The following is a 24,725-nucleotide window of genomic DNA, read 5'->3' on the forward strand; positions in this document are numbered from 1 at the left end:
GATGCTTTGAGTGTCAGACTGTTGGTTATTCTAGCAGTATGGTTTTCTCAGAGCATTTTCAGTATTGAGTAGAGGAGCAGTCACTGTGTTCTTGTTACAGTGTGTAGGTGACTTCAGAGGCAGCACAGTCCAACAAGGCTACCAAGCCAGCACTGCAGCCTGAACTCTCTGGGAATCATGGGTTTGCTGTCTGGCTTTGGATGTGTAACAGTGGCCAGCCTTCTGAGTTTTACTGGGACCTTTTTGTGCCTGATTTCAGGCAGATTAATCAGTTCCCTGGCAATTTTTGTAGTGTAGCAATGCCTCCAGGTCAGCAAAGGCTAAGGAAAATGGCCCTGTCTAATTTCAGCTTGCATCCTTAGGCTTGTCAAAAGTGTGTTGGAAGTACTGTATGCCTGGATCCCTGTATGCATTGACTAGACTTAGCTTTATGTGGTTCCCTGAAGGTCACTGCAGTTGTGTGTAAATGAGACCAACTCTGAAACTGGTTTTGCTTATTCTGGAACTATAAAAAGCAATCTATTAAGACTGATACATGCACCTTGTTACACTGTGCTAGCTTAGCTGATTTCAGATATTGCATAGAATAGAGACCCGAATCCCCCATCTCTGTGTAAAATAGGAATATCACCTATATACCTTGAAAAGTGTTAGCTGTTGCTTACTGAGTGCTTGTGCAGAGCTTCAAAATGGCTAGTGCTAGCAGAGATTAATAATAAAATATTAATGTTTGTTGTCACAATGAGCACTCATTAATGCCTGTGCAATTCCTTTGCCTTGCACTACTAGGAATCTCAGAATGTGTCTGGGATGGCATAAGGTGGCCTGTAGCATTAAAGTTTCTGGTCTGTGTGTCAGAGGCGTATTAGAATCTTCTCTCTACCCTCATTTTTGTGAAATGTTTGTAATCTGGATTTGAACTTTGTGACAGTAGTGAATCTCTAATTAGTATTTCTACTTAATACAACTTCCTCTTATTTACTACTTCACCATTTGAGAGTGTGGGACAGAGGTGAAGACAGTCTTTGTAGTCCTTGTTACACAAAATCATGCAAGAGAAGCTGCTGGATGTTGTTTAGATGATCTAATTGATTGTATTTCTAGAATGCCATTCACTGTAGTAAATGCAATATAGTGTTTGTGTCCCGCAATCTTGCAGTCAGCTGAATGGATTCATTGTTATACATAATTAGGGCTTCTGGAATTTGGGTCTGTTTATTTACAGACAGCAATTGTTCTGCAGAGGCACAAGTGGCCCTGTATCAGAGGTGTACAGAGAGCGAAGTGTGGTACGAATAGTAGCACCCCAGCTGCATAGCTCTTACGAGTAGTCTCACAACAGCTTGAACCCAACGAATCTTCTGTTTCATCCAGCTGTAGTATAAAACCAGCTTCCTCTTGGCTAGGTGTGGTCATTGCAGATTGTCTAAAGGTGAAAAGATAAATCTGATGTCATTGAATTAATTACCCCTTACCTGTAAATAAATCCCAATTTCAGTAGTTATGTGCTCGCTGCCCAAATTCCTGTATGAGTCTCAGTTAAGTGTCCTAAATGGTCCAGGCTGCATTATGCTGTTAAATCCTTTACAGCTTTCCCTTGAATTGGTGGCCTGAGAGCTGTGCCCAGTGTGCTCCCTTGTACAGGATGTACATCCAGCCTGTTTGTAATCTCAGCTTCTGCTGCTCTCAAATGCTGTGCCGTATGCCTCCTGCGCAGACGAATATGATATTTTATTTAAAATACCATAGAAATCTGTATTTTCCTTTCTGACGTTTTAAAGTGTTCATGTGAGCTGCTTGGGCGTATGGGTGTGGCACAAAGGCATGTGTTTCTTTAGCAGACATGGATGCTAGGTGGGCCACAGCTACTGTTACCATGATCTCAGCCGTCCAATACAAAAAAGAGAGAGTAGTCATGACAGACTCTGGAGGAAGTCAGAGCTCAGTTAGAGTGTATTTTAAAAAAATCTATTGTCATGAGAAGAAATGTTTTTGACTGTAAGGATACTGATAAGGGCAGTTATCCGCATGGAACTGGTGATGCACTGCATGTCAAGTTACTTTTCTGTCTGCTCTGTGCCAAACAACCCTCTGGATGGCTGTTTTCCAAGCCCTGTGTCTGTAGCAGAGCAGAAGGTTGATGGCTCGAGAAGGAGGCACCTTTCACACCCTCCTCTGCCCCCAGCCTCGCAGGTATAAGTTATAACCTTAATGAAGGTTCAGTGGCTGATATGAATTATTCTAGTCTGTTTCTTTGCAGGGAGGTCCCTGTAGACATCAAATCACTATCTGAACTAACACTGACCAAAAAATTGGTTTTAATACAGAGTCCAGAATTAGAATGGACCAAAAAGCTGATTTATCTTTTAAACTTTGCTTTTCAGCTGTTGGGCAAATCAGCTGTAGGCTTTGCTCTCTGTTTTTGTGGTGTTAAGCGGAGTTTAGACTTTGGACTGCCAAGCTTTTGCAGTCTTCTGCTATTTGCCAGATTTTAATGAGATGGGTGGCAATGCGCAGACCAATTGCTTTGGAAATGCTTGTTCACAGGGTTGCAAAATGAAGACCCATTGCAATAGCCTTCTAAAAATGAGCGTATGGGGTGAGCGCAAGGAAAAAGAGCTGCTTAAAGAGAAAAATCATGTTGGTACAGAACAATTTAACTGTAGCTGTTCGTGAATTAGGTTGCAAATGAGAAACAGCATTCAAACTGTAAGAGGAATAAGTTCTGGAGCAGGCTTCCAGAAAGAGCACTGGAGGAGGAAGCCTTACCAGTTTTAAGCTGGAATGTGAAATGTTCTTGCACAGGATTGTATGACACAGTTGCCTGCAATAGCATGGGAGTAGGCCTGATGACCTAGGAGATCCTTTTCTGCCTCCTGCTCCAAAAGTGGTGGTGACCTTGAACTGAGTTAACTCAGGTTGCAGCTAAACTTTGTTTACTCTGAAGTTGGTGACTCTAAGATGACTTAGTTCAAAAGCCTCTCTGAGTTCTTAAAGCCACATCTCCTAGTTTACATTTCCTGTTTCATTTTTGAGAGTGGCAAATTCCTCTTACATTGCAAAACTGCTGCATATGACCCAGATAATTTTGTCCATTAGGAAGGAAACAAACATGTACCATATTAAAAAAAAAAAAAAAAAAAAAAAAAAAAGCAGTGATACTGCATATGAAATGTGCTGTTTATTCTAACAGCTCTAAGTTCAATTATTTATAAGTATACCTTATCCAAGCCTCTATTCTATGCTGCCATTTATTTCATTTAGCGAGCTTTCACTGCTCCCACTCACTGAAGAGCATGGGGAGGCTGTGGTCTTGTACAGAATTGCTGTGATTCTTCTATGTGCACTGCTTGCTTATTCATAGTCTTTTCATGACATTTATTCTTAGAAGCATAATGCCTTCTGAAGGAATAACAGAATGTTCTTTAACCCTTAAAATAAAAATGCCAGGCAACATATTTCTCTCAGTATTTTAGGATAAGAGAATAATGATACTTGGAGAGAGAGCTGGTTGCCTGGGTTAACCTGAAGCTGCCTCCTGTATGCTAGGTTTTTCTTACTTGTCACATTTTATGTGATACAAAGTGAGAAGTATAGAGGAGATGTGCTTTCCAGCAAGTTCTTTTAAGTGGAGGAACCTCCTTGTAAGAGGCACTAGCTGCAGTGCAGCCCTTTGCCCACTTTTCAGATTTGTGACTCCACATTGCTGGCATGGCTGGTTGACCAGAGCATCTGGGTCAGGGACACTGCTGGCTATGTGGGAAGGGGTCTGAGTCCTGGGCTAAATGAATGAGTGCTGTCAGTGACGTGTGAGACCTGATCAGGTGAAAAGTAAGTTTTGTGATTGCAGATCATCTCTTAAATCTAAAAGATTACCTTTTTCAAAAAGCTTCAACTCCTAGATTATACTAATATAAATAAGAATTCGATTTTTGCTTGAGGTGCAGCCACAAAACACTTAAAGCTCTTGAATATGGAGAGAAAACTTTGAAAATGCTAAAAACTTGGAACTGAGAAAATAAAGCAGGAGTTCAAGTGTCAGAAGTGTAAGAGAACTGCCCAATAAGTTTTGAGTGCTCGTCTCATGCTTAGTGGTTGTTTTAAAATCTGATACGAGTCATCAGAGCTGTCAATAATAACAAAAGAAGAAACAAAAGGAAATTACTTTTCCCCACACACACATTAGATCACCAAAAATAACCACTACTTGCAACTCTTAGTTGAGATACCAGTGACTCAAGAGCATGTGTCCTTGCTTGGAACTATTAATGAGCTGTTTGTTACCCCCTGCCATTGTAGGGGGAGTACTCAAATGTTTAGCGCATGTGAGATAATCCAGAGACATGCTGTGCAGGAGTAGTTGCCACTTATCTGCATTCCTCCTAAATAGGCTTCTGAATGCACTGTTCTCTTTTCCACACCAAGTAGGGAAGGAGCTACAGCCTTGGAAGAAATGTGCGGGGGGTGAAAGGGAGAAAGGAAGCATTAAACATCCGTCTAGAGGTATGACTGAGCTGGTAAGGAGTTGGTGGATGTTACATATGGACGCTGGCATGTTCAGAGCTACAGCTGCTGGCTTATGCCCTGAGGAATTCATTACCTTTCATTGTGTTTTGAATGTCTGCAGCTTTGAAGCCTTTGTTGCTATGTCTGTTACATTTCAGGAAAGGCACTAATTCTAGTCTGGCAAGGAGACACTGGTTAGAGCAGGGAGCTGGAAAGAGACACTTGGGGGTTCTGGAGATTTGTTGGGGTTTTTTTAGTTGTTGTTATTTTTTAATTTGTTTTGTTTTGCCTGATCTGGCAGTACTGGTTTCTCCAGTTTTAATACTGACAGATCTCATTTTTGGTTCCTTTGGAAAGGCTCCCTTCTGAAGCACTGCTGTGCGTATTTCACGTGTATCTACAGGAACGGCTTGGCCGTGTCTGCAGGCAGTTCTTGGGAACTGGGATCCAGATCCACCTGCTTCCACAGCCCACAGCTCACCAGCTTTTCTGGTCAACCTGCCAGGAACTGCTGAGGATGTAGCATCCAAAGACTCATGGCACACTGACTTACAGCATGTACCTTCTCAAGTGTTAGAGGGCAATACTTTGCTATACTGGGACCATGGAGCCAGATGTGCTATCTGGCTGGACCATGTATCTAGTCCCAAGAGCAGCCTTTTGGCTAAGATAGGCCTAATAGGACTTCAGTTTGTGTTTTGGGTTAAGCATATAGGAGACAGGTAGAATAACTCTGTAGCCCCGATGCAAAAAGGCACTGAAGCATGTTCTTGACTTCAAACGTGCACCATGATTTCCTCAACCTAAACAGCAGTTATTTCTCCCTGCATGCAGCAGATCTGTATGCAGATCCTCAACTGATCAAAATCAACTTTTAAATGGAGTTTCTGGAGCCACAGGTGCTCAGGATTGATTATGCTCTCTCTGAGCATGCTGAATCCATTCTGTGTATGGGAACCTGCAGTAAGTATGTGTTCGAGTGCTTGAATAATGTTGATTAGTTTCACAGTAAGTGAACACTGAATGCTTGCTATTTTAAATTGAATTCCATAATTGCCAAGTGTGGCAATATGTGGAAAAATGTTTTTCTAGATCTAGTTCTAATGAGTTTGTACACCTCCTACATTTAATTTTAGCAAACTTCTTCAATTATCACTTTATTTTTAACCTTGAATCACTTCTTCTGGAAAGTAATTTGTTCTTTTAAGGCCAAATAATTGTGCTTTTTTTGGTGTGAATTCTTTCCTTAATGCTTTCCTTAATGCAGTGAAGGCCAGCACTGTAAGCAGTGTCAAGACTCTTGAATCAAAAAGATATCACTGAAATCAGGTTGATGGCAGTTATGGTGTCACTATTTCTAAACAGACTTTTTTAAACAGTCTGTTTCTAAACAGACTTGGGCTTGCAGGTTTAATTGCTTGGATACTGCCATTGTGGAAGGGGACCACTGTTGCTCTGGGATTGCAGCAGTGGACCCTGCGTTTGCCCAGGCACATGAACCACTATTTCTTTTTTCCTCTCCTGAAAAGGTATTAGACTAGATTTCCCTCTTCCCCCTGCCCCCCACACCCCTAATCTTTAAGCTGGGCTCAGCTTTTGTTGTTGACTGGTTTTAGACTGTGCCCTCCACTTCACACTGTGTTTTACTGGGATCATCTTGGAGTTATGCTGCATGCTGCTGAACGTTCGCGAACCCACAGTGTATATCTCGTGGTTATTTTAACGAAGAAAATATTTAAATAATTAAGTATTGGCAGCTGTTGCTTGGTGGCATGCTGGTTTTACAGACTGATCTGTTACTATATTTGCTTGTTGAATTTTCTTTCCTTTTGGGTATCTGTTGAATATGCTCATTATGTTCTGGCTGATATGAAACAAATGCAAGTTAAGAATAGGGATACTTTTGAGGCAAGAGAGCAAATCCAGTTCCCTGAGGGCAATTTCCACCTCCTACAGCGCCCCACTGCTGCCTTCAGTTCATGTAACATGAAAACAAGTATCTCAAACTGTCTTGTTTAGTTTCTTGTTAACATGAGCAATTTTTCCCTATAATTCACAGATTAGGGTCTTTGTTTATGCGTGATTTTGCAGCTTCAGATGCCTGTTTCTATTCATGTCCTGGAAGCTATTAATTGACTGTAGTGACACTTGATCTCACCATCTTTAGCACCAACTTTTGAGGGGAATGAGATTGAAACATAAAATTTAAGGGCTTTGACTTCAACCTGGGACCTTTAGAGAGTTGAGAGATCTTGGCAAATATGGCTCGTTTTCTAGAAACGACGCTTTTTGAGTATTCAATCCAACATCTCTGGTGTGACATTGAAACCTGTTCTTTTGCTGCATATATCAAGTCCTCACAAGAGTGGGCACTGAGTACAAATAGGACCCATTGTTGTCCTGTGTAGACTGTCAGGACCATGATAATTAACTTTTTTTTTTCCTCCTTTGATGCTCATCTGGTAGTTTTTCTCTTGAGTTGCTAATTTCACTACCTTTGGTCCCAGGAGGATTAAAGCTTCAAATTTTGAAGTTTCACTCCTGAAAATATGAGTGGCACTGCAGGACTGGAAATGATTGGTGCAGAAGTTAAGCATTTCAGCAAGTATATCTCTTCTGTATTGTAACATCTTTCAAAGGAGACACTGACTTTGAGCAACAGATTGCCTTGAAATCTGGCAATAGTCTAAGTTGAGGGGTTTAACTTAAAGCTTTTAGTTTCACTGAGATTTATTTTTTTTCTTAAAGGTGATTCATATTTTATATATTAGAAGCTTGCTGGATTTGCACTTCGCCATATATAGACTCATGGGCTTTAATCAGTACCTTATGATTTAAAGTTGAGGATTAATCTTAAAGTCTAAAAGTAGTGCCTATATTGGGTGGAAATACACTTTAGTTTCTGATAATTGTCAGCAAAAAAATGTAACTGCTGGTTGGCATAAATCCATTTTGGTTTTGAAACAAAGTTTTTTGAAAAAAACTGTGACTATTGCCTGGACTTTCATGATGAATGTTCAGCATCATGTCCAGTGCTGTCTGGGTGGACGTGAAACATAACATAACCATTCTGCCTTTCACTTTAAACAGACATAAACAAAATCCAGAAGTGAAAAAGGCAAGTCCCTCCGCCACAATGAGCTCTGGTAAGTCTCTGTTGTTTTCCACTTGCCCTCCTTAGCATTCCTTTTTATTACTAGAAATATTCCTGTCTGTTTCTGATGCAATTGGGCAATTGCTCTTTTTTTTTTGTTCATTTATTTGTTTGTTTGGGGGGCGGGGGTGGAGGGGAAGGGCTTAGAGAGGACTTTTTTTGTTTTGGGTGTTTTTTCTTGTTGGTTTTGGTTTTTTTAGGGGGGATGTTCTGGGTTTTTTTGCCTCCCCTTCTGCCTTCCAGAAAAGAGTCAAAGCCTGTCAGAAAGCTCAGGGAATCTGACTTCTAATGGCAAGAATGGAATGGCTTTGTACTAAAAAGTATCTTGGCTTCATGTTTGTTGTTTCAGTTTGGCTCATAATGCTCAAAAAATGACTAGAAACATCTCGAGGTCACTTTAGCTTTTTTAACTTTGTAATACAAGAATTCAAAATTACCTGGAAAAAAAATCTGTATTTGGTATGTTTTAGTAGGGGTGAATGCAAAGTTTGACACCTGGATAGGAAAAATCAGCTGTTCAAAAAAAAAAAAAAAAAAAGGGGAGGCTGGCTGGGAAGAAGAAAACTTCTGGGCTTGTCTTGGTAACAGGCTAAATCAGAGTGAAAAACAAAGCAAACACTGTAATGAAGTGAGATATAGGACCTGTGGAATAATATTCCCACTTTATTTTAGCACCTTATCAAGTCTCAGCTGGAGTATCCTGTCCAGTTTTTAGCACCACATTTTGAGAAAAATGGGAACCATTTGGAGAGAGTCCAGAAAAACATGAGCTGGGAATTTGGCCTAAGTATTGATAAGCTTCCAGGTAGTGAAGCACTACCTGTTGAAGTTTGAACCCATTACCCCTTGTCCTATCACTACAGTCCCTGATGAAGAGTCCCTCTCCGTCATCCTTGTAGGCCCCCTTCAGATATTGGAAGGCTGCTATGAGGTCACCACGCAGCTTTCTCTTCTTCAGGCTGAACAGCCCCAACTTTCTCAGCCTGTCTTCGTATTTTCTTTGTTTCTCTGAATTCAAGAGCCAGTTTTATTCATTGTCATCTGAGGACATGGCAGACTTGAAAAAATCTCTCTTGAAAATCTCATCACTGAGCTAGATGCCATACACACAAACAGAGACAGTCCCAATTTAAAATAAGCTGCCATCCAGGTAGGCAAGGGGAAATGAGAAACAGAGGTGTCATCCAAGGAACATTTGTGCCTCCAAGCAACATCTCCTGAGGTAGTAGGAATACTTCATGAGTCGAATAGTACTGACACATGGCATCCCCTCACCGTCAGAGGTTAAATTCAATTGCAGAGGTTTTAACACAGAAGTAATCTGCTGCTTCATTTGTCTTGCAGAACACGAAGAAATTGATGTTGCAAAAACTGTTGTTAATGGGCTGAGCAGCAATGGACGAGAAAAAGGTGGGTTAAGAGTTTCAGAGACATCTCTTCAGCTCCCCCTGCATGTCAGCTGCGTGATGTGGTTGATTTCCCTAGACATTCACTACAGCAGGGATTTCCAAATTTAGTTTGCTTGGCGACTGATACAAGAAAAGCCTTGTGCTGCACTGTGCCTATAGCAGCAGCATTTCTTAGCTGAACAAGTGTTCTTTGTCTCTTAAAGGTGTCAGGCTGGCTTTGCCTCTTTGTATATTTTGTGCACTACTTGTGGTACTTGTGAGCACCTGTGAATCAATATCTTAGTGTGTTTAGACAGCATGGGCTTGTGGATGCCTATGCATGAAACCTGTTAACTTCAGTAGGAGATGAAATTTTGAGCCCAGGATTAAAGGGCAGGAACTAACCATTTAAGTAATAAAATAAAATCTAAACAAACCAGTCTTCATGTTAACATCAGCAGGTTTGCAGTGTGCTTTACAGCATTCAGTTTTGTATAGTGATGCTGTGTGTTTTGGCAGGCTGAGAGTATGTAGTTGTATAGGTTGGTTTTCTGCTGGTTTAATTTCCTTTTCTTTTGATGCCTTTTTATAGTGGTTAATGTTTTAACTGCGTTGTAGATGGATGAATTCAGTCACTTACAGAGTAAAGCAGAATTAGGATTGTTTCCTAAACCACATGGTGTTTGGATTTGGGATCTATTGTATTTGCAAGGCCTCCAGTGCTCAGGAAGAAGCATGGAAAACAGACTTTGATCTGTGTTGCTCATCTGTAAAAAAATAATTTAAAACAATCCCATCAATTAAAAAACTTACGATTTTGAGGTCTGAAAAAATTCTACCAAGCTCTTCCCCCATCCTTGAGAGCCCTAATCTAGGTTGGTGGTCTGCGCTTTCCAGTTTTACCAGGGACCAGAAAGATCTGCCACAAGAGGGTGTGTACACACCACCCTGATGTCGATGCCTCTCGGGCTGGCTCAGTGCTCAGAATCGGTGTGTAAAGTATTAGAAATGTGGTTCCTCTTACTCCTGATTTTGCAGGCCTGAGAGGGATGGCATGGAATGTGAGGAGACATCTAGCATTTTCCATTTAATACATGCAGAAAGCTAATAGGTTTTAAAGGAGAAAATCCTGGCTCTGCAGAAATCAAGAACACAGCTCAAGTTATTCTGGTGGAGCCATGATTTACAAGATGTTTATCTTGGCAGATCCTATTGAGCTTCACCTCTGAGTAGTTTTGCCCCCCCCCCCCCCCCCCTTTATTTATTTTTTTTTTTTTTTTACAAACACCCCCACCGACTAGCTGCAATAGAGTCGGAGAGAGGAATCACTGCCTGGTTTGGGCAGTTTTGTAATAATTGCTAGAATTTTGCACGGTGCTATGTATGGTTTTCCCCTATGTTACTACATCTAATATAATTAGTATGCTGCCTGATGGATTCGAGTAGAAATTTCTTCAACTTACTGTTTAAGGGGATGGACTTTTTTCTGAAATGAGTATTTTGATGCTACCCTTTGGCATTGAACAATTTTCAAGATTATTTCACGTTTCACTTCATTCTGTTGCTGAACTTACAAAATATGTGCCATAAAATACAGAAATCATGTAATGTGTCTAATGTTCCTCTCTCAACCTTTCAATCCTTGTTTTTTCACTTTATTTTAACTGAGTCATATTAATGTTAACATTTTTATTTTTGCATGTAGTGTATCTCAGCTGAATGATTACGCTAAAATTTTTTGATGGCTTCTAAAGAACTAATGCTTCCAGATTCTTTTTGCCTGCAGCATAGTGGCAGTCAGCAGTTAGTCAATTCAGTAAGCAGTTCTGTATGCAGCATAAAACAGACATGTCCTGAATTAGGGCAAATGAAGGGATATTTTTAACGGTTGCATCACTGCTCTCTGGACTGCTTTTGTGTTTGAAATTTCCTGCTATTGTGTCTCCAAGTACATTAGAAAATTTTGTGGCATGCTTCCCAAACTCTGTTCTTCCCTTTTTGGATGTGCCATTTACACTTTTGTGTTTGCAGCTGTTGATGTCCCTTTATGTACACGCTCTATTTCTGCCGTTAAAATAATCCCTGTGAAGAAAGTGAAAAGTTCTCCTCACCTAGTGCTGCCTACAGGTATCTTCCTCCTTCCCCCCCTTGCCATGCATTAGTTTGCCATCATTCCCTCCTCTTTTTCTCTCTCTCCTCCTCCTTATATCTTTCTGCTTCACCCATGTGCCTTGGCTAGTTTTCAGCTTCATGCTCTTCTCACTGTTTCCAGAGCTGTAGCTTTCATCAGTAGGTAATAAAGTTAGCTCTTAATGGCACAGTACACTGTTCTCAATTATGCTGCTCTTCTGCAGACATAATTGTGTCTGCTTGAATCTGGGATCATTGTAAGCTCTTCAACTAATGCTTGATTATGAATAATATTGTTATTACAGCCTCATTTTGAACCAAACTCCTGATGAACCAGAGAATGTTTCCTGCATATCTTTAGTCTTTATGAAAGTGAATGGATGTCAGAGATGGTATTTTACAGGTTCAAGCATAGTTCAACATTGGTTGGATGGTTTTGTTTTTCTGTACATACACTGACTTTACAGACTCTTATATGGATGGATAAGGATGTTAGCCTGTCTGTCACCCCCTCCTCAAGCATGTTTTCCCACTAAAAGTAGAAGATTATTTTTGTACTTTGCTGGATTTGCACAGTCAGAGTAGTCTAGCTGATACTGCTTGTCTCTTCTAATCTGTCACACATGTGCCCTGTTGGACTAGTATAGTGCCAATGTCATGTTTATTACCATCTGCTGGATTTCTATACTGAGAGATTCAGATTTTTGTTTTCCATCATCTCACCTAAATTGTGAGGGAATTCAACATCTTAAGTATTTGTCTTCCTCTCCTAAATTGAAATAGTCTAACAATAGTTTATTTTCAGAGCTTTTCAGAACATTTTCATTTTTCTGAGTTCAGAACATTTTTTTCTGATTCTTATTCTTTTGGTTCGGTATACAGGTTTAGTATGTTGTATGAAAATAAAGTGCTTTGATTCCCAAATTTGGTCCTCCTCCAGTATGATGTAGACATTTATGGCATGTTGAACTCTTAAGTGTTTCCATTTCTCCAGTGCCTGTGAAGGGAATCTAGGTGTTAGGAGTGTGAGAGAACCCTGTACTCTTTGTAATTGTCTCAATCAGGCCTGGTGACCCCTAACAGTGTGTCCATGCCTCAGAATTACAGCACTCTCAAGACTGGATGGCCAGAGCTTAAACCTTTGTCCGCTGGTGTGAGTGTATCCATAGAGTCCTCGGATATGCTGTGCTGTGCAGATGGGAACGATAGGCAGAACTGGATTCTTGAGCAAAAGGAATCCTGAGCCTATCTGGATTGTGCAAAAATCAGAGAAGTTAACTTCTATTTTACCAGGCATGTGGGTAACCTTAAAGCATGATCAGTTGTGTGGTGTGAGGGCAAATGGGGTATATTTAAGGATGAAGCAGCATTTGATATGTCTTTGTGGATAGTCTTTCCCCTCACAGAGGCTTCCTCTATGCTGCCTAAATCAACTAAAGGCTGAACTATAGGAAAGTACCCTCTGATTCTGTACTTATTCCATGCTTTCTCAAGTCCTAAGTGTGGATCTGAAGCTATGCTTTTTGTGAAATCCCTAAAGCATTGGAAGCCACGTAAAAGCCTGAACTGCCGTGATTCCAGCATAGAGGACTTTCCATGTGAGCGAAGTGTTTGACATTTGTTGAGTCTTTCCCCCTACTGCTGTTGTTCGTCTAGCACTATCGATGTTTCCCTGTATTATGGCCACTTTGGCTGTGATTTGTGTGTTTTTTAACCTTAGTTGAGGCATTGTCATGGTCTGTAGGCACTGTACTGGTGTGGATTTAATGGGGCATTATCTTCCTGAAGTCAGCCAGGGAATATTGATCTGCACAGACATGGGCTGTTGTCTAGGCAGTGAGCAGCAGCCTTTGCCCCGTCTGTCCAGTCTGAAGGCATAACTTTCATGACAATAACAGTTCCTAGAGAGGAGCTGCATCCATCCCCATGCAAAGATAGCATGATCCTCACCCTATAAAAGTAAAAATTGTCATGTTGTGTAACACAGCGTATATGCTCAGTACCTCTTTAGGCTCTCTGTGTGATTGCATGGTAGGACTAGCACCCCTGTTTAGGTAGGTCAAAGTGAAGTCTGATGGCAGCTGCAGGGTCAGTAATAATATATGAGAAAGGGAGGTGATGCGTTTTCCTGTGGAAAACACAGGATAAGTGAGATAGATAAGTGAGACGCTCTTCAGGCTTATTGTTTCTATAGGTATCTTAAAGGAAACAAATTTCGGAAAGGATTTTAAGTAAGGGGAGGAAAATAGCCTTGAAGTACTGATTTGTTATTACTGAAAACGATGATAGGAGATTTAAAAAAAAAAAAGAAAAAAAAATCCATGGACTGAAATGCATGAAGGTAAACCTGCACAGAAGCTGGGCTGAGTTGGGCCTCAGCAAGGGTGCTAGCATGATCTAGTGTTTGGCTCACAGGGTGATTTGAACACCTAAATCTCCTTCTAGTTTTGGAGATTTGAGTTCCTATGTCAGAAGATGAAACACTGCCATGAAATGAGGGGAGATGGCAAGGAGACAGCTTGCTGCACCCTGCCTTTAGGTCATACTCAGCATAGTTACAAGATTTTGTCCACCAGTGGTCATAAGACTTTTTTTTTTTTCTCTTTCAGTCCTGCACAAAAGACATATTTAAGGCTTCAGCACACAAATCGTGTTGCTTTATACCACTGGGACATCCCAACAGAAGAGCTAGAGCTGTAATGGTAGAATGTCCTTGCTGGTACAATATCTCCATAGAAAGCTGACCAAATAAAGCAAATGGACCTGAGAAATCTGGTTCAAACACTCATTCAATTTTCCTCCTTTCTTAGCTCTGTTACACTGACTCCAAACTTACTTCTACATTCATCAGTTACATGAATATGAAACTGCTTTGATTTCTCAATGCTTTAAATCCAGAGCTAATCTTCATCTGCATAAACATTACTAGATTGGTTCATCTGGAGGCAGCCATGCTAAAATTACTCCATAGAGCTCTGATGGATCCTAATAGCTTTGTATCATCTGTTTCAATGTCTCCTCTGTGTATATGCATTTCCTATAGAAACAGATCCCACTAGAGTCTGCAGTGGAAAAGGAGCTGTGACCCTCCGGGCATCTCCAGCCTACCAAGGGAATCAGAATATCACTTCACCGTGTCCTCAGAGTGTCGAGCAACCTGAAAGTAAGTGGATGGAATGTTAACTGGAATACCTTAACCTCAAGAGAGGTCAGTCCAGAGTCTTGGGTTGACTTTTTTTTAGCTACGGTTTAAAGCCCCAAATTCCAGTAGCATAGTTGGAAACCTCATGCAAGAACCAGTCCAGTGGAGGGAGACTGAACCCTGTTCTTTCCTAGTGCAGGTTTGATGACTGCTAACTCGTTGGCTTAAGTTTGTTTACAGCTCCCTTTTGCTGTCAGGAGCACAAAAACCTCTTTCAAATAAACCTCTCAGATGTTGTTTTATTTTTTATTCTCCTGGCAGGCCTATGTTGCCTCCTTTTGTCTCAGACACAAGGTTAACAGAAAGAGACCGGGTGGTGCTTCTGCCACTGAAGTATTCACTTGGGTTGTCAAGGGATGAGGATAGGGTCCCAGACAGGCAGTGTCACCACAGAGCTGTGCCATCTTTCAATAGCAGATGTGTAATTACTTTTTTGTAGGAGACAGGCAAAGCATAACAAACCTGGCCAGTGCTGTGGGTCTGGCAGAGAGGACAAAGTCCTAAGGGCATGATGCAGTTAGGAGGACGGGGTCAAACTTACGCTTGAAAGCAAAGCATATGACATTTATGAATGTATTGTTGGAGGAAAGACAATTCCATTAATTCCAGCCCCAATGTGCTGCTTTCTGCTTTGTCTTCTCTTCCTATTCTGCTCCACCTATGACCTACCCTTTTTTATGCTTGCCATTCTCTGTTTCTTCACTCTTACCCTCCACAATTGCCTCTTTCCTTTCAGTTGATGGCTTCATAAATTTCCAGCAGCTTGAACGGCAATGAGCCCATTACTATGGAAATCAGCTCATTAATACTTCCTTTGCTTACTCTCTCAATCACTTTATGAAATGTACTTTGGAGCTGTAAGAGCTTTCTGCATATAACTTAAACAGCAAAATGGGTAGAGGGGTAGGGAGGAGCCCAGGGGGAGGTGGGTAAATAGGTGATAAGACCAATGCAGCTAGCTGCAGGAACCAGGCTATAAAGTGACGTTATATTTTGTAACTCCGTTCATGCACACACATTTAGGTTGCAAAACCTGATCTAGTTGTTAGCAGTTCTTTATCTCAGTTAATCACACCTAGTGAAGTTGGTAAGGATAGTTATGTCTTCATAGCCTGTATTATGGCTGAATAGGGGGTCCCTACATTTCCAGTAATTTGTGGTGCCTGGATGTCAAGCTGCAGCTTTAGAAAATAGCTAGCTGGGTTGCCTTTTTGCCTCTGAAATAAGAATGTCAATGAACAATTATTTCTTCATTGCTCTGAATGAATTGCCTTGTGTTTACAAAGGTCAGAAACAAGGAGGGCATCATATTTAGGGCTGGTCTCTATGGTAATTAGGCAGCCCTGTCAGAAAGCATTTTATGTGTGAAATGAAGTAGCTCAACTGTTAACTTCAATTGGTACATGTTTTCTGTAAATGTAATGGTTTATTTCCCCCCCTTTCTTTTCCTTTATGCCTATCCTCCACCCCCACCTCTTCCGTTCCTCCTTTCTGTGAAATGCTTAGGTCTGGAGCCAGAAAACCCAGAAACAGGTACAAACATTCGCCGCTTATGTTGTTGCTTCTGTTGCTTTCTTGGAAGTATTTCTTGTTGCCTGGAATTAAAAAAAAAGGGGGGGGGGGGGAAGAGGAAGAAAAGAGTCCCCTCCTTTTGTTTGTACTGTAGCTGGAGGGAATTCGCTGTGATCTGTTTTCCTTCCCCTCAGATGATTGGAGGTCGTCATCTAACACTGATGCCAATGGGGATGCCCAACCATCTTCTCTGGCTGCCAAGGGTTATAGGAGTGTGCGTCCGAACCTTTCCTCAGACAGCAAGCCACAGGTAAGCCTTTCTTCTGTGACTCTGAGGGTGATCTTCTGGGTTCAAGCACTGGATTCATGGTCAGGATCCCTGGGTCGAACTCCAAACTTTGCTGCAGACTTGGGTAAGTTTCAGCTTGCCTCCACTTTTCCTGCCTTTAAAATGAGGCAACACTGATATGACCAGAGTGCTGTGAGCTTGTGTGTTCAGGCGTGCCACAGTGTTTCCTTGGTGGATGAAAGAGGAGGACAATACTACCTGATTGCAAGAAAAAAGGTGAAGTAGCCATCTAGTACTGTTTTGAATTTTATGTTGGTATATTTCCTAGAGGTTGCTGCAGGCTGAAAGCATTGTTAAATTAAAAACAAGATACTGGGGAAATGCCTTTCATTCTTAACACTGTAACTGACAGAAGCGAACAAGGGAAAGGTTTTTTGTACCTGAAGGTGAATGGTTGAAGTCAATCTGTTAAGAGAAGTGTAACTTCATCCTTTTTCTTTTGGGTAGTTGATCTGCACAGTCTCAAACCTGGTAAGGAAACCCTTCATTAGAACCACTTTCCTGTGTGAAACAAGAGTCCCTTTAAAGCCTTGTTCTCTCTCAGGGTGACAGCTCCCATTGTCAGGGACCTATAGCAGTGCCGCAGGACAGTGTTCCTGAAATTGTAAGTTAAAGTGGAAGGAGGCACAACTTGGAGGAAGGCATAAGAAGGAGCAGCACCCTAGAGGAGAAAACCATTTACTGCCTGATACCTACAGCTGTCCTGTAGTCTCTTATTGATCTTGTTGATGAACAGAGAGAGCACTGATGCACATAGTACTTTCTATAGAAGTCTCAAGGCCTGCTGTCCAAACTAAGCTGAAGTGGAAGAAAATGGAAAACAGCAGTTGTAGGTGGAGAATTGTTATTTCCTGATAATACTATGTAGCGGGAAAGTGAGGCTTCACCTAACCTAGGGAAATATGGTGGCATTCTGAAGTTTCCAGACTGAAACTACTGTCCCTAATGAATCAAAAGGAGTGAGCCTGTTCCAGAAGCAGAAGCCGTTCAGAAGAAGTACTTACCAACCCAGTTCTCCACTCCCTTACACATCAGGAAAGTGGAGAGAAGAGGAGCAGTATGAGGACAGTAGATTTTGGGACAGCAGCTGTAATTTTATGAAGCTGTTCTAGGTCTGTAACAAGAACACATGCTGGCTGTAAGTTGTTATATGTGGATGAATTATAAAGGAGGTGTATTTGTCAGATTTGAATATTGCAAGCTGTTAAGGCATCTTCATTTTCTGATTTTGACCATTTTAGCGGTAGTTTAGCCAGCCTTTGCCTATAAAGATATGACAACAGGGTGTGTGTAAAACCTACTTTCGTGGTCTCCAGAGGGTTAAATTGCAAAAATTCAGGGAGCTACTGTTTACTAGGTGGGTGTTTTAATTCTCTTCCTTTCAGTAGTTTATAGTTTTCAGCCACTATCAACAAAGCAGTAAATAAAATGAAACTTCTCTATTGCTGAATTATTTTACTTCAAAACAGTTTGGCTTTTGGAAAAAATTCACTGGAGTTGGAGTTGAAGTTGGCAGGCATTTCCGTAGTTAGCAACCTATATGTTGCAAAGTACTAAAACCAGTTGAGTTGTTTATTATTTACCAGAAGTAGGATTTCTCTGTTGGTGATCTTGATTCTGGAGGAAAATTCTTATGAATTCAGTTTGTCATGAAACTTTAATTGTTCTTGTCTTCCTGGAAGCATTTTCGGGATGGAAAAATTCTGAAGAGAATTCAACAGCTAGCTTTTAGAAGGAAGAAATGCTGACTTTTTACTTAGGCAGCTGTGGCAGGCTATAGTATTCACATGATGTCTGCTTTCATTAGCACTTGTGAAACTTTGCAATGTTCATTTTTCAGCAGTGCACTTAACATGCAGAGATGGCCTAGAGCTCTGAATTTAGCATTGTGATTCAAATGTCTCCAGTGCTGGGATGTATTTAGTTACACAGACATGAGCCTGGGTTTTGCTAGGCAGGATGTTAAATCTTGACTCCTGCTTCCCAAGGGGCATGGTGGGTGTTGCTCTGCAGGCCTCTTGAAACAATACAGCACTGAGACTTATTTAGCCGAGAGAGAGGAACGTGTAGGCAGGGACTTAAGAGCTGGGTAAAGTTTGTGTGCTGCAGTAAGCAGTGCTAGGAAAAAGAGAGTGTGCAAGATGATGTATGTGAGTTCTGCACTGGCCTTCCAGATGCTGTATTTGCTTTTTGTTCTTGCTGTGTTAAAACCTGCTTAACCCAAGTCTAATGATCAAATTAATTCTTTGAATTTATTTTTTCCTTTCTTATTCCTTCCATTTGGTGCTGCTTTCTCTCTCCCTCTCCTCCTTCTTGACTGCCTGAGCAGGCCCTTGCTCCTCCCCGTCCTCCTCTTCCCAAAGAGGAAAGCTTTGCATGGCGTCCTCGCACTGACACTAAAGTGACCAACCTATTGCCAGTGCCCATCATGGACTGCGTGTACCTGAATGCACCCAAGCCTTATATGCAGCAGTGTGCATCACCAAATGCCAGTGCACGGTGTTATTTCTCATCACCTACCCCCTATGGGACTGTCCCCAGTGGGAAGCAAGGCTTGCCAGCAGGGTATTCTCCCTCTCCAGGCCCCAAAGATGAGGTGCATGCTGGGCAGCCACTCTTGGAAAGTTGCTCCTCTTCAGATGCATCATCTGTACAACGCAACCCTGACAGGGCAGATCTCAGTAGTCAGGCTGGAATGAATTCCAGTCATGAGACGAAGGCGGATAAAAAGGTCAGCAAACTATATGTAGCTTGTTTATCTAACAGCACTTGCTCAGCCACATCTGAAAATTCCACTGGCACCACACATGACCCAGCAGCCAGCACCAGTTTGGGCGCTGAGCTCACTCTGGCACCAGCCACCGACATTGTTTCCTCTATAACAGACACTGGAAAGTCTCTTCCTGCTGTTCCTCCTCCTCCTATTCCTCCCAGGCCATACTTTTACATTGTCCTCAGTAAAGACGCAGTTAGTTATGGTGCGGGCCAACCCTCCTGGACTCAGTCACCACCTCCGCAAGCTGTGAGGGACAGAGTGCTAGAGGCCCCGAGCACAGCTGTCACAGAGGACAGGATGAGAAAAGAGCCTTACCTTACCCAGCAGCGACAGCCGCCATACAAGGCAATGGGACGCAGCATGGTACATGTTTTCTCCATAATCTTGTTTTCTTTCAGCCGTGTGAACAGTTCTTTAATTCATTACAATGTTCCCTTGATGCTTTATTCCCCTCCTGCCTAATTTCTGAGCACTTCTTGTGCCACTTGAGTCTCGTGGTCTTCTACTTGATAATAATTAACACCCCATGTGTGCCCCCTCAACATTCATTTGTGTGTTTGTGTGTGTGTGGTGTTTATAAGGGGTTGGATTCGGCTGGCAAAGATCTTTCTATTTTAGGGAGGTGTACAAGAAGCAAACTTTGTTACATGATTGTTAGTGCTTCTCAAATGATGATGTTTAGCCTCACAGCACAGAACTGGAGAAGAGGGGTGGTGAAGGGAAGGAAGATCTTTGTGAAAAACCGTGCGTGTTTGTAGGGGCCAGGGCTGCAAGACTGAAGTATGTCTTCTGAAGGAAAGAAAATCTGTTGGGGCTTTGTATCATTTTGGGTGCATCTTTGCATGATGCTATACAGCTGCATTAGACTAAAGTATCAATCTTCCCTGTTGCATAACAACACCTTGTTTCCTACAGGATGCCACTGCCACCACCACAGCTCAGCCTGGGGTTATAGTAGTCCCCCTCCTTCAGGTTAATCCAGAAAGACAGCAAGAAGGCAGCTCCAGCACTCCACCACCACCTCTGGTTCCTTTTGGGCAAGGCTCCACATTCCCTGAGATTGTTCCTCCTGGCTCACCCTTGACTTTTCCGACTCTAGACGATTTCATTCCCCCACATCTCCAGAGGGGTTCCCACCATAACCAAGCACCCTCCACATCTGGCACATTACCCTCTGTTTACCCGAAACTGGCATTCTTCTCATCACCACCTTCACTTGTCCCTCCAGTCACGGGGACTTTACACAGGGGCTTGAAGCCTGAAATCACTGGAGTCATCTCACGTACAGTAAGCTTGCCAAGTACACTCCTTGCCCTTTTCCTAAATTTGTATTCCCAGATAAAAATTACTTTCTCCTTGCAATACTAAACTTGAGAGAGGAGTGATGACTCACTCCTGCCAACAGCATGACAACTGAAACCCTGTTTACATCCTGTGCTAGTGCATGCATGTTGCTTGCCTTGTGCAGCTTTGAACCTTCTGTTGACTTCTTGCAACAAAATTTGACTGTCTCCCGTTGTGCCCATTCTGCTAGGTGATGCACACCTTAAGAGTATTCAGAGAACTTGTTCAGAATAATTTATTCTGTATAAGCAGAATAGCTGCAATAACTGATCTCTTCAGGCTCTTTTAATAGCATCCTTAATTGTGTTTGAATAAATTTTAAAGCAGCAACAGCAGAGCAGTTAAAGGTTAGGGCTGGCTTTCTGTTCCACTTGGAGCCACTGTATGCTCCCCACACAAATCCCTGTTGAAATCAGTTTAAGACTGATGCCAGTATCCAATGACCTACAAGCAATAATATCAGTTACTGAGCTAAGAGTCTTCCAAGTGTGTAGGTGTTATGGGATAGATGAGCAGGAGAGTGTCTCTTCAGTTTGGAATTGCCAGTCTTTGAAAATTCTGAAGAATTCAATCCACATCAGTTTTAACTTGGAATTTACTGTGTTCTTCTTGGATTAGGTATTTGTTTATCTTCAAGCTCATCACCTGTTTTAAAAAAGTCCTTAGGGGCAAGGACTAAAAGTAGCTCTCAGTTAAAGTTGCAGAGGAAGCAAAAGGTACCTGACCCTCCTTGTACTGGAAGCCCTACAACCACCATTTTTTTTTTTGGACAAGTAAGAAGTTCAGCAGAAGCGCCCTCCTCTCATCATGATGCCTTTTCTGCCCTCTGACTCTATAGGCATCGAGCAAACAGGAATGTGGGAGGAAAAAAAAGAAAAAGAACAACCAAGGATGATGTTTTCAGAAGTTCTCAGCATTGGCCTTTCTGCTTCTGTTGGAATCAGTGGGTTTTTTTACTGCAGAGAGCAATGAAAGTTTAAGGGTTTTGTTTGTGGTGATTTTTTGTTGTTGTTGTTGTTTTGGTCGGGTTTGGGGGTTTTTTTGGGGGGGTGTTGGTTTGGGGTTTGGTTGGTTGGTTTGGGTGTTTTTGTTTTGTTTGTTGGGTTTTTTTTCATGGAGCCTATCTACCGGCTCCAGAAGAATTCAGCAGGCAGAGGAGTGGAAATTTTGTTGTACCTGATTTTCATGAGATGGGAGCTTTGAAACATTTTTGGGCGTTCTCACTTCAGGCATGTAGTCACAGAGCTGTTTTCCACAATGATTCAAATGATCTTTGTTCACCAACTTTTGTGACTTAGCTGGGGCTGCTGAACCTATCCCGATCTGACATCCCTCTTCGACGGGCTCTTTATATTTTAGTTATCGAAGTGAAGTTCAAATCTCTCCTACTTCTCCTTGACTCCCACTCCTTTTCCCAAATTGCATTGTTTGGAATATTATCACAGCCAGCGAAATGGGGCTGGGTCTCTTTGTTAGGGACATCTATTTCTGAAGACAGTTGATTCTCTTCTGTCCTCATGAAATGTTTATGGCCTGATCAAATGCTGCTTGGAGCAAGATCACCTCTAGCCATCACAATAGGATTGTTCTTCCCTATTTCCCATCTTGATTGGACAGACTGTAGATGCTTGTTCTGATTATGGCAAATTCTTGCTGATTTATCTCTGAGCACTGGTGCCAGGCCTCACTCTGGCCTCTGTTCAGCCCCCTGCCTGATCTTGTAAGTCCTTTCCCCTGATGCTGGTGTGTATGACAGGCATTGGGTTGCACTTGGACGGAAAAGCCAGGAGTAGGAATTCTTCTGGAGTATTATTCTGAGCATAATCTTTTTATTATTAGTATTATCAATGAAAATCCCCCTGAATGCTCAGCTCCATTTTGCAGATCAGTGGCCTGCACCATTTCAGACTGGCAGTGGAGTAGTAGAAGTGCAGAAATGTAGTATGCTGTTCCATACTCTTTTTATTTGGATGCTCATTCCCAATTAACGGTAATTGTGTCTGCAAATTCCTTAAGAAGATTTGAAAATCTCAGCCTAAACTGGCACACACAGTCTTAGTCATCGTGCCTTCTTTATCTTTTCCCCTTACTACCAACAAAAGCCTGCTATCCCTGGACTGACATTTTTCAAAGATGAACTAGTTTTTAAAGTCTCCTTGCTGACACAGCCTGTATTTCTACAGAACAACCAGAGCTGTAGTGATACCAAAGGTGGTTTTGAAATAAGCAAATAAGGCAGCTGAATGCTTTAAGAGAGCAAGAGCAGCTTGCTATCTGTGCTCCAGGTGCAAAGCCATGTTGAGTATCTTCCTTGCTACAGTCCTGCTTTTTGCTCTCATCAGTTTTGGGGTTTTAATTTCATTATTTGAACCAGGTAGGTGTTATACCGTCTCCTGAGTGACAGTGTTGACCTTATTCCTCAGACTTTACTTACCAAACCAGCTGCAATAATACTGTTTCACTACAGAATTGCATGAGTTTTGCATGTCTGACTTCTTGCCCTGAAAGGAATATTTTCAAAACAGAAGTTTGTGTGTTTATATATCAGGGGAAAGATATCTGTGTTTTCCCCTGCCTCAGAAATGAGATACGTTCATTTCTGGCACCCTGTGTATCCTCCAGAGAGTTTGCTCGATTAATTTAGTACCTCCTTTTGGGGTTGGAGTTGTGAAACTCAACACCAAATAATTATAGTACTGCCTTAGCAAACTAATTGCATTAACAACGAGCAGGGTACGTACAGGGAGAAGGGTAACACTCATGCTTATGCCTGTTTTACTAAAATTTGCTGTGATTGTGCTTCTCGTTCAGCTTAAAATGTGGGGGGTATTTTCCAGATTTTCCCAGTGTAGCAGCCTTTTGCATGCTGCTAATGATATGTTGCTCTCCTTTTCAGGACCCAAGTCCTGTCCTAAATGAAGTGCCCCAGTCTGGCACTGGCACTGACTATCCAACCTCCTTCACTTCAATCAACAAGTCTTCCTCTGCCTATCCATCTACCACAATCGTCAATCCCACTATTGTCCTCTTGCAGCACAATCGAGGTAAGGAGACTTCCAATTAGATATTTGTGACTCAAACTGAGCAACCTGTTATGCTACAAGGAACTGGAGAATGTGTGTGCCATGGACTATTAAGTCCAGACTACTAAAAGCTAACAAAACTTAAAGTTGTAGTGACTGGAGCATACAACAGGTGCAAGTAAGAGATTAGAGCTGTGGGACAATGCCTGTTTTTTTCTGATTAAAACCTGTGGATCAGAGCCACTCTGAGGTTGGGAGAGAGGCTTACAGCAGGCTGTGGACATATGCGTAAGTTATTGCAGGGTAACAGCTTATCCCCCATCAGGTGTCCTGTCACAGTGGAAAGGGTGTATGTTCACATCTATTAGTAGGAGCAAGGTAGCTTGAGGTAGGTTCTCCCTCACTGGAAAAGGGGCTGCATTACTTCTCAGCTACTGCAGTGTGAAAGCAGCCATATTTTCAGTTACTGTGGGAGTGATTTGACTTCTGATTCGCAGCAGAGTTTACCCAATAGTAAATAATCCATTTGCCCGTAAATTTGAACTTGGCAATTTGTCCCTATATAACTGGATCAACAAAAACTCTACTGCAGTAGGCTTAGAGCTCTGGGTTTACATATGAACAAAACAATGTTGTTTGAGCATTGTTTACTCATCTAAGCCTTTCCCTGCCTCACAGCAGCTCTTTCGGAATGGATAGTTGCATCTTTCTGCCTCTGGCATTAGAGGGAAACTTCGTTTCTCCTTTTTAGTTCCCCTGATGGGTGGCATTACCCCAGCCTCCCAGCTCACTGTGTGTCACTGAAGACAGTAGCGTATGAAGGGCCACAAAGATGCAGTCCAATTTGCCTTGGTTTCCAGTGGACATAGGAAACTCCAGGACAGACAGATTCCAGTCTACAATGCTATGACTTACCTTTTGCAAAGAAAAAAAGAAAATCAGAAAATAGCGGCAAGGCCTGCACTCCTCATCTTGTAGTCATTCTGTAATTACAGGCGTGCATTTATGTGCTGCTTTGCAGCCCCTTATGTTTTATTGTTTAGTGTTTTTTTAAAACAGATATCAGTTGTTGATCTTGAAGACAGGGTCTTCACTGTAGCCCAGCTGATTATAGGGGTAGTGAGTGGGTTATCTCTTTTTGCCAGCATCTGAAGTGGCTTTGCTTATGTGCTTCTGAATGAGGGTGTCTGGATTCCTCAACTGCTTCAAGAGGAAAAAATATTTGAGGCATCCTTTTTTATCTCAAAGCTTTTTGTTCAGTTTCTTGAGGGGGGGGATACTCTTTTGGTTGTTTTTTGCATTAAATCTGGAGCATTTCAGTGTGTACCACACAAGGATGTT

General features: G+C 41.9%; 1 protein-coding gene across 48 annotated transcripts in view; it reads left to right on the forward strand.

Moving 5' to 3' along the window:
* Positions 1–24,725, forward strand: part of SORBS1 (sorbin and SH3 domain containing 1) — a 215,667-nt gene that overhangs the window by 139,218 nt on the left and 51,724 nt on the right. For 37 of the 48 annotated variants that reach the window (XM_030488187.1, XM_030488185.1, XM_030488198.1 and 34 more), the window contains 8 exons: positions 7,597–7,652; positions 9,005–9,070; positions 11,080–11,175; positions 14,222–14,341; positions 15,887–15,913; positions 16,087–16,202; positions 19,933–20,304; positions 23,258–23,405. In XM_030488187.1, coding sequence (XP_030344047.1) covers positions 7,643–7,652; positions 9,005–9,070; positions 11,080–11,175; positions 14,222–14,341; positions 15,887–15,913; positions 16,087–16,202; positions 19,933–20,304; positions 23,258–23,405 — 955 coding nt within the window. In that variant the 5' untranslated portion in view covers positions 7,597–7,642. The remainder of the gene's footprint in view (positions 1–7,596; positions 7,653–9,004; positions 9,071–11,079; positions 11,176–14,221; positions 14,342–15,886; positions 15,914–16,086; positions 16,203–19,932; positions 20,305–23,257; positions 23,406–24,725) is intronic. The other 11 variants (XM_030488204.1, XM_030488238.1, XM_030488206.1 and 8 more) reach the window with 7 other exon arrangements.

The sequence above is a fragment of the Strigops habroptila genome, chromosome 5 (genome assembly GCF_004027225.2).
Source record: "Strigops habroptila isolate Jane chromosome 5, bStrHab1.2.pri, whole genome shotgun sequence".
In the NCBI taxonomy this organism is placed as follows: domain Eukaryota; kingdom Metazoa; phylum Chordata; class Aves; order Psittaciformes; family Psittacidae; genus Strigops; species Strigops habroptila.